Raw genomic sequence first — 9,344 nt, 5'->3', positions numbered from 1 at the left:
GCCTGCACATCTACTAAATCTATAAAAGCGATGATTCGGATCCAACGATGATCTAACGATTAACCACCAATATGAGTTCAATGTTTTTATACCCTTACTACCAGCAGTTCCAATTTCAGACCGATTACCAATGATCGAAGGTTTGATTTAGGGTTCGAATTAATTCGAGCAACACTACAATAACTGATACTCCCTCCGTCGCACTTCAATTGACACTTTTACTTTGGGCACGGAGATTAAGAATAAATGGTTGAGTGTGTAAAGTGGGTGATGACCATTTATTTAATGTGTGTAGAGAAGGTAGAGATCACATACTATTTTTGAAAAGTGCCAATTGAAGTGGGACAAACAAAAAATGCAAGTGTGCCAATTGAAGTGGGACAGATGGAGTATTTATCTTCAAAAATAGTAAGTTTCTCTAGAAAAAATAAAAAGTGTAAATAATTTATTCCCAAATTGGTAGATCCGGATCCAGCTATGATTTGATATGGAGCACGAACTGACGACCCGTTATTAGGTAGCCCGGGTAATCGGGCGGGGTTTCTTTGCTTTCAAAATCGCTCAACTCTTTCCTTTTCCCCACACACTACAAACCAGTTTTATCCATTTTGAATTCATCATTGTTGTTTCTAAACTATACATGATTATGTTTTCGAATACGTACAAAAAACATACTATTTAATCCACTCTACTTCAAAGATTATTGGCAGAAATTTGTGCTTGAATTCATCTTCGCCGGCATTGTTAGATACGTCGTCGATTGTTCAATCGAATCAATTTTCAAAGGATCTGCATAGTTAAAGTGTGTTTACTGTTCGATTAGGGCTGCGCAAAGTTCAATTGGATGAAGATCTACTGCGCTCCACTGCCAGAACCCTAGGCTATTAACGGAAACAATGCAGAGCTCGTCGGGATCGGCGGCGCAACCTGAGGCTATCCTGGAATGGCTCCAGAAAGAAATGGGGTACAGGCCTCTCGGCCCGTACGCTTCTTCCGCCAAAGCGGCGGTGCCCACGGCGGATTCGCTCCGCAAGATTTGCCGCGGGAACATGATTCCCGTGTGGAATTTCTTGCTGAAAAGGGTGAAGTCGGAGAAGACGGTGGAGAATATTAGGAGGAATATTCTCGTCCACGGCGCGGATGACGGTGATAAGGGACGGAGGAGGGAAAAATTGGGAGCTGGGAAAGGGGAGAGTGGGGGTGGCAGTAGTAGGGAGATGGCATTGCAGGAGAGGGAGTTGGCGGAGAAGGAAGTGGAGAGGTTGAGGCAGATTGTGAGGAGGCAGCGCAAGGAGCTCAAGGCCAGGATGATTGAGGTCTCGAGGGAAGAGGCTGAGCGCAGACGGATGCTCGACGAGCGCTCGAATTACAGGTTTCTTCCTATTCCGATCCATTAAAAGTTTTAGCTTTTAGGTATTAGTAAGGTTTTGTGATTTGTTTTTGTTTGACTGCCCTTAGGAATTTATGTGACAATATCATGTGGATGGAGTTTCTTATTGATGTTTTCACTGTGAATGTGGGGAACTTGTGCTGAGAAAATCTGTGGAGATGGGTTTAAATAAATTGGAGTGTGCGGAAAGTTCATTCTGTTACAGAGGATACTTTCATGCTTGAGCTGAAGGTTATCTCTATTCGTAGTGTTTAGCCCCAAAGATCATTTCATTCAAAAGTTCTTGGTTTGGCTCCAAAGTAGCTATCCATAATATGCTTTGATCTGATAATTAGATTGTCTGTTTGAAGAAGAAGACTGATTTGTCCTTGAATTTTGAAGAGTTAAGAAGATCACGAATTTTGAAATGACAGTTCAAGCCTTGCACAAAAATGCAAAATTACAATTTGATTCTCTAATTGTAGGCACAAACAGGTAATGTTGGAGGCTTATGATCAACAGAGTGATGAAGCAGCAAAAATATTTGCTGAGTATCATAAACGTCTCAGGCGCTACGTAAACCAAGCTAGAGATGCTCAGAGATCCAGTGCCGACTCTAATGAAACAGTGACCATCTTCCCTGCAAATGGTGAGCAGGAATTGTATTCAACTGTCAAAGGCGGCAAATCGGCAGACGATGTAATTCTTATTGAAACAGCGAGGGAAAAGAATATCCGGAAACTTTGTGAATCTCTTGCTACTCAGATGGCTGAAAAAATTCGTAGCTCCTTTCCTGCTTATGAAGGAAATGGGATTCATGTTAATCCGCAATCAGAAGCTGCAAAATTAGGCATTGATTTTGATTTTGATTTACCTACTGAAATTAAAGATATGCTTGCTGATTGTCTGAAAAGCCCTCCTCAGTTACTGCTAGCTATCACTTCATACACCCAATGGTTGAAAACTCAAATCACAAAGGAAATAGACAAAATTGATATAAGAGCTGATGCTGAAGCATTAAGGTATTGCGATGAATATGCAACCATCATGTAATATTTCAGTTTTTGAAACATATATTTGCTCTATTTTACTGATATGAAAATGTTTGGTGGAGCAAGTATTCATCTCAATAATTTCTGTAGCGTAACAGCATGATCAGATTGATTACTAATTTGTTCTTTAGATTAGTTTATGAGTGCTCCACTACTCTTTATACTTCGTCCTTTCCTTTCTGACATATATTGGCATTTTATATTATAGCACAAACCATTTTATTCTTTTCTCTGAGACATTCATTTGCACTTTTTTGTGACCCAGCATTTCTAATGGATCTTTCTGCTTTCTTACTTGATGTATTCATTGATGGGGGTGATTTCTCTACCAGCTTTATCTTGTTGGTTATTTCCAGCATCTGCATAGTAACACTTGTGATAACTTTTTAGTTATTATTGTGGAGATGATATTAATAGTGGCTTTGTTTAGTTGTAAGCACCTTGCAGCACTGAGATATACATTCTCAACCTAATGCCTTGTATTTGCCAGCAACTCGTGTGTGTCATTCCGTAGGATATTCTTGGGATCTCTCTTGCAACGTATCAAGAGTTCTGTGTTTCTTGATCCCTGGAGATCACAATTATCTTTCTACTTTTCTCAAATGCAAGAACTACCTTTTTCCTAAATTTATATATTGCTAGCATCTTTTGACGCTTTTATATGTATTACATGTAATCCACTTTGTTCTTGTGCACTGCCTTGCATCACCTATTCTTTCCGTTCCAACTTCTTCTTTTGTCATTTTTCCTAAAATATATGATTCTCTTTTGCAAAGGTACAAGTACGAGAATGACACAATAGTTGAGGCTTCTTCTACTGACATAGGCTCTCCACTACAGTATCATCTTTATAGTAATGGGAAGCTTGGGGGTGATGCTCCTTCAAGAGGGACAGAAAACCAACTCCTGGAGAGACAGGTATTTCATTGTACTATTGTAGTGCAGCTTGTAGTACCTCTTACCATTCTTTTGTTTTCCTGATAAATATTTCTCCCTCTGTCCCACTATAAGTGGTTCAAAACTTTTCGGCACGGGAATTAAGGAGAAGGTGAAAATGGGTTGAAAGTGGTAAGACCTACACTTTTTTAAGGGTTAAAATTTTCTATTTATGGAAACATGCCACTTATAGTGGGACAGCCCAAAATGGAATGCAAGCCACTTTTAGTGGGATGGAGAGAGTAGTTTCTTCAATTTTTTTCATTATGGATTGTATTTTGCTGATTACTTTTGAAAGTCTAAGAAATCCAATGGCATATATCTTGCTGGAGCTTCCCTTTTCTCTGTACTTCTAGTTCTGTAGATGCCGGTTCCCTCAAATGTTTCTTTTCAATTTAACTATTAAGGCTTATGTGCCTACGTGCACCTGTCAATTATCATAAGTTCTCTTCTTTTCTATATTTATGCTAATACGTGTCCTACAGAAAGCACATGTGCAACAATTTTTGGCGACTGAAGATGCGCTCAACAAGGCTGCAGAAGCTCGAAACATGAGTCAATTACTTTTGAAACGTCTCCATGGAAGTGGTGATGCAGTTTCCTCCAACTCTCTCGTCACTGCAGGAACTTCTCAAAATATGAGCAGCCTTAGGCAACTTGAGGTGATATGTTCTTTTACATAATCATATGTCAATTATGTTATGGTGAGTTAAAATGAAAACTGGTGCTCTAGAAGGTGCCTGGTGCTAGGTGGGTGGCAAATTGGGCCTAGAACTGGGATTATGTACGGGCCTGTAGGGCCTTGAAATAGTAGTTTTGTGGTCTACATTTTTATTTTAATATATAAGGTTATAGTAGTAACCTTTTTAGCCAATGTTTTCACATCTTATAGCATATATGATATATGTATCTTTGCCATGATTTGACTGTCAACATGCATTTATTTTATATTTCAGGTTAAAAAAAGTCATGTGATCAATCGAACTAGATAAGTTAAAGAAGCACTATGGCAAGGTTTTTTTTTGTAAAATATAGTATCAAGTGAGATATGTTTAAGATTAATAAAAGACCAAAATATTGTCAAGTTAATTATATGTTCAGAAAGGGAAAAAGGTATAAACAGATGCAAATAATGCATTGGTTCAATTTTGATGTATCATTTGGTCGGTTTTTGACTTTGCTCTCCTACGTTAAAAAATAACAAACTGCTCATTTTCTCAGCCCTGCCTGTAGAATGCCATATTAAGTTATTTTTCCTTTCTCATAATCTCATGACTATTTTTGCTCTGAGTTTGCTTAACATATACTCCCTCCGTCCACGAAAAGATGTCCTAATTTGCCATTTTGGTCCGTCCACAAAAAGATGTCCTAATCTATTTTTAGTAATAACTTGTGGGCTCCTTTCTCCACTCACTAACTTGTGGGCCCCTTTCTCCACTGACTAACTTAATTAACTTTTTCCACTTTTCTTAATTTGTGGGCCCTTTCTTCATTCACTAAATGAACAACACAAGTTTTCTTAAAACCCGTGTCACCCTCCCTTAGGACATCTTTTCATGGACGGAGGGGGTATAAGCTTGAGAAGTAATCTTCCTTTGCCACATCAAGGGCTTCGAAGTAAATATTTTTGGATGATAAATTTTGTTATTCATATTTGAAGGTGCTGGATATAACATAGAAAAGGGAAATATGAAGTGATCATTCTTCTTAAGGAAACCTGAGTAAATTGCATGTACCATTTTATACTGGTGATGTCACCTATTTAACACACAACCTGGTGCTTACATGATCAAATAAATAGAGGGTCTAGATAATTTTTGGCTTTCAAAAAATTGAAAGCAAATATTACTTGCATGTAGATCTTCTTAGAAGGTTGGCTGTCACATCTAATTGAATTTCCACATTTTTGGTTCGCATTCTTTGGCTTTTAGGGTGGTTCATATGATTTATTCCTCGGCATGATATTTTTCAATTTTCTTTCCACTTGGTGTTAGAGTTTATGTGTTTTCTTCTTCCTTATTTTGGGTGGTTTTATGGAGGGGCAAGGGGATGGTTAGGTTGGTTCTTAATGATTCTCCTTAAGGAGTCGGATTTATATGATGTGTTTAATTATTTAGTATAATGTTCCTGTCTATCTTGTCAAACAGCATCTTTTATCCCCTTGTTTGTGTGACATTTTATCCGTAACCCTAGACTTTAAATGAAATGGGTGGCAACGTCTTACTTACTATGCCTCTTATACATCCTTTGTAGTTAGAGGTTTGGGCCAAGGAAAGGGAAGCTGCTGGATTCCGTGCTAGCTTGAATACGTTGTTGTCAGAAGTACATCGTTTGGATAAATTATGTGCTGAGAGGAAGGAAGCTGAGAATTCTTTAAAAAAAAAGTGGAAGAAGATTGAAGAGTTCGATGCTCGCAGATCTGAGTTGGAATCAATCTACAAAGCATTACTTAAGGCAAACATGGTAGGATCTCATGCACACATCATTCCCTATATTAGCTATCTGGATAAACTGTAGTAGGGACACTTTACTAGGCATTATATGATATCTGAAGGGGCAATTTTTAATGATACAAGTAGTTTGTATCCACGTTATTTAATATATCAATTATGTCGTTTGAAGGTGATAAAAAATGTGTTGCAAAAATACAGCATACTTTTATATGCATGTGGCGAAATTTTAGAAAAAATCATGTGTAAAACTGATATACGTTTTTATGTCATATATAGAACTAACTGATTTTAAAGATTTTATTATGGAATGATCATGATACCTAAATGTTTGGAAAGTTATTATCATTCATGAAAGTCTTGGGTGTAGCCATGTAGGATGATGACATCTAAGGTTGTGTTGCATCCATTTATGGAACCGAAACGTTGTTGGCTTCCTAAGTAGTTTGGTTATTAAGAATCTTGGATATACATGGTTTCTGTAGTTCTATGGCAAGACTAATTATTTGTACTTGTCATTGTAGGATGCTGCTTCATTCTGGAGTCAGCAGCCATTAGCTGCAAGGGAATATGCATCAAGCACTGTAATTCCCGCATGTAAGATTGTCACGGACTTATCAAACAGATCAAAAGACCTCATTGATAAGGAAGTTCAAGCCTTCTATCGAACACCTGACAATAGCCTTTACATGCTTCCATCAACACCTCAGGTTTGTGGCCAAAGTGCAATATTGATTGCTTAAGTCGGGGTATTCTAGAGTTTCACTATATAACTGAGTTTTGAAGCTTGCTGCTTCTCTATAACTCAATTTTTCGTGCTTGTGTATCCATCATAACGTCACACAACGATCTTGACTTTCAAGTTATGTTGTATTCACTTCCTACTCTAGTTTGATCAGACATGGGGACCTGGGAGGAAACAGTTTGCCAATCAGTTCTCTATCAACTGAAGTTCTGAATCCTCCTAAAACTTATTCCGCTTATGTTAACTCTTGGTCGTATAAGGCGAGCTTGTTTTCATTATGATAGGCGTTTGCGGTAGCGCCATGCTTTTCCTATTTGTATGCCTGGGTATCAATCAGTGGATGCCTTGTAGCTTGTTAATGTGGTAATTTTGTCAGAATTATTGACTATCGTGCTCGTGGGCATTTCAGAATTTTAGTTTTAGGAGCGGGAAACATGGTCCTATATTAGATTGATTATGTTTTATGTTGAAATTAATCTGCATTGTGCTGGGGTCCTTTCTCGGCTGCTGGTAAATCAAACCTTGAAGTATGACAAGAATCTGTTAGGAATGGATAAGGAGCTTGTTGCCAAGATTTGGCTCTAAAATTTGTACCATTTTTCATGAGATTATACATGGATCTGGTATATCATGGAGATCTCTTATGTGCATTCTTCTTTGCGTTCAGGCACTCTTGGAGTCAATGGGTGCAAATGCCTCCACAGGACCCGAAGCAGTCGCTACCACTGAGAGGAATGCAGCAGTGCTGACAGCTAGAGCTGGTAACAGAGATCCTTCTGCAGTTCCCTCCATATGTCGCATTTCTGCTGCCCTACAGTATCCTGCTGGTGAGCTTTTCATAGTGTCATTTCCAGATTTCCTGTTGTTTGCCGGAAATCACTTTCTGGTGGCTTTTGTCCTGAAACATGCTCTTTAATGAATTAGTGCATCTTCTTTTGAGATATCTAACTTGAGCAAATTCATATAATCTTTTCATGGAAAATCATGATGATTGATGCGACTCAAATTCTTTGAGAAAAATATTTCAATCCCCTTTAACTAATATATGCCGCCGAGCTCTTGTGGCCAAGCCTGGATTTAATTGGACTAATTTAATGTACGTGCAGGTTTTGATGGTCTTGATGCTGGTTTGGCATCAGTTCTGGAGTCCATGGAGTTCTGTTTAAAGCTTCGTGGTTCTGAGGCTTGCGTGTTGGAGGATTTGGCAAAGGCAATTGATTTGGTTCACGTACGGCGGAATCTAGTAGAAAGTGGTCATGCTTTATTGAATCACGCTCATCGTGCACAGCAAGAGTATGATAGGTAATAAGCCTTTGTTTGGGTTCTATTTCGACCTTATTTTATTTGAAATGTTATCTAAGTGTGAATTGGTGATTGCTTCATATTTGCAAAAAGCTTGAATACTGTATCCCTATGAGAAGGACCAGTAAAGAACTATAATGTTCAAATTTGGTTTTCTCCTTGGATTTAGATTGTATATGGTTTTAATCAATGGTTTCATGAAACCTGTTTGCAGGACAACAAATTACTGCTTGAATGTAGCAGCGGAGCAAGAGAAGACTGTTTCAGAAAAATGGTTACCTGAACTAACAAATGCAGTTTCAAATGCTCAAAAGTGTCTCGAGGACTGCAAATATGTCAGGGGTTTGGTGAGTACTCTGCCGGATTTCTGAGATGATAACTCTTTTGTCATACCAATGTCTATGTAATTGTTCCATGTTAGTACTATCTGCTAGATAACAATCAACACGCCATCAGTCGAAGCTTTTGCTTTTTAATGCCATCAGTCGAAGCTTTTGCTTTTTAATGCTCTCCTGCAAGAACTATCCAGATTAGCATGTTGGTACTAATCGATGAAAATTAAATTGATCACCACCACCTCCCATGCAGGCCCAAATTAGACGACCAAAGAAAAAAATGTTTACTATCAGTTTGTCATAGTTTGCTTGTTTAAGACATGTGGCCTATTGACAATGTGTCCATGTTTTCTGTAGCTTGATGAATGGTGGGAACAACCAGCATCTACTGTTGTCGATTGGGTTGCCGTAGATGGAGAAAATGTTGCTGCGTGGCAGAATCATGTGAAGCAGCTTCTGGCATTTTATGACAAGTGAATACTAATCTGAATAGATATTGTTCGGCTGTTGAAATGTTATCATCCTCAAGTTTTTTCTGTTGCCCGATTTCTTTCCCACTAAGATGGACATCTTAGCCGAGAGTTTGAGACTAAAACCAGTTGATCAAGAACATTGGTTGCAGAGCCAGCCGGATCCAAGTCTAAAGTGGTTGGTTGCAACTGCTGCTGAGAATACTGCAAATTATATGGAAAGAAGGCAGAATGGATATGGAGAAGGCTGCTTGCTGTTTGTACCAGAATTATATGTATACTTACTGATTTGCCATTTATAAACTTGTCTATAGTTTGGGTTTACCATTTGTATCTCTTTCCATTCCTACAGTTGTATAGGGTTGGTGGCACTGCAACTTCATTGCTGGCTTTTAATGGGGAGTAAACTATTTAAATCAAATTTTAAACCTCCCCGCCTCAACAAAGCTTGGATCCTTTGATCAGTGTGTGTGTGTGTGTTTATTTTCCTATTGTGTCATTGTGTGTTTTCTACACAATAATCATAAACCTTTTTCATGTAACAGGGTTCTTGTATAACATACGACATAAAAAAAAAGATTAATAGTGCTTTATGTCTTGAACTTCTAACATTTTCCATAAAATGTCTTGAATTTTTGTTCTTCTCCTAACTTTTATTGAACTTTTTGTGCTTTTCAAAAAATGT

At 38.2% G+C, this 9,344-nt stretch overlaps 1 protein-coding gene across 1 annotated transcript; it reads left to right on the top strand.

The window, feature by feature from the left end:
- The first annotated feature begins 528 nt into the window (after positions 1 to 528).
- On the top strand, positions 529 to 9,080 carry LOC130988683 (AUGMIN subunit 5). Its single transcript, XM_057912592.1, has 10 exons — positions 529 to 1,372; positions 1,855 to 2,391; positions 3,198 to 3,339; positions 3,843 to 4,019; positions 5,611 to 5,820; positions 6,332 to 6,517; positions 7,220 to 7,379; positions 7,659 to 7,854; positions 8,069 to 8,201; positions 8,547 to 9,080. Exons 1-10 carry the CDS (start codon positions 897 to 899, stop codon positions 8,664 to 8,666), a joined length of 2,337 nt encoding a protein of 778 aa, XP_057768575.1. The 5' UTR covers positions 529 to 896; the 3' UTR covers positions 8,667 to 9,080.
- The last annotated feature ends 264 nt before the right edge of the window (positions 9,081 to 9,344 follow it).

The sequence above is a fragment of the Salvia miltiorrhiza genome, chromosome 6 (genome assembly GCF_028751815.1).
Source record: "Salvia miltiorrhiza cultivar Shanhuang (shh) chromosome 6, IMPLAD_Smil_shh, whole genome shotgun sequence".
In the NCBI taxonomy this organism is placed as follows: domain Eukaryota; kingdom Viridiplantae; phylum Streptophyta; class Magnoliopsida; order Lamiales; family Lamiaceae; genus Salvia; species Salvia miltiorrhiza.
This window is presented reverse-complemented; position numbering and strand designations above follow the sequence as displayed.

Excerpts from the sequence above, each read along its gene's own strand:
- LOC130988683 (XM_057912592.1), top strand. The coding sequence starts at position 897 with ATGCAGAGCTCGTCGGGATCGGCGGCGCAACCTGAGGCTATCCTGGAA. Across the intron at positions 1,373-1,854 it reads GACGAGCGCTCGAATTACAG|GCACAAACAGGTAATGTTGG; the intron begins GTTTCTTCCTAT and ends CTCTAATTGTAG. Across the intron at positions 5,821-6,331 it reads CATTACTTAAGGCAAACATG|GATGCTGCTTCATTCTGGAG; the intron begins GTAGGATCTCAT and ends TTGTCATTGTAG.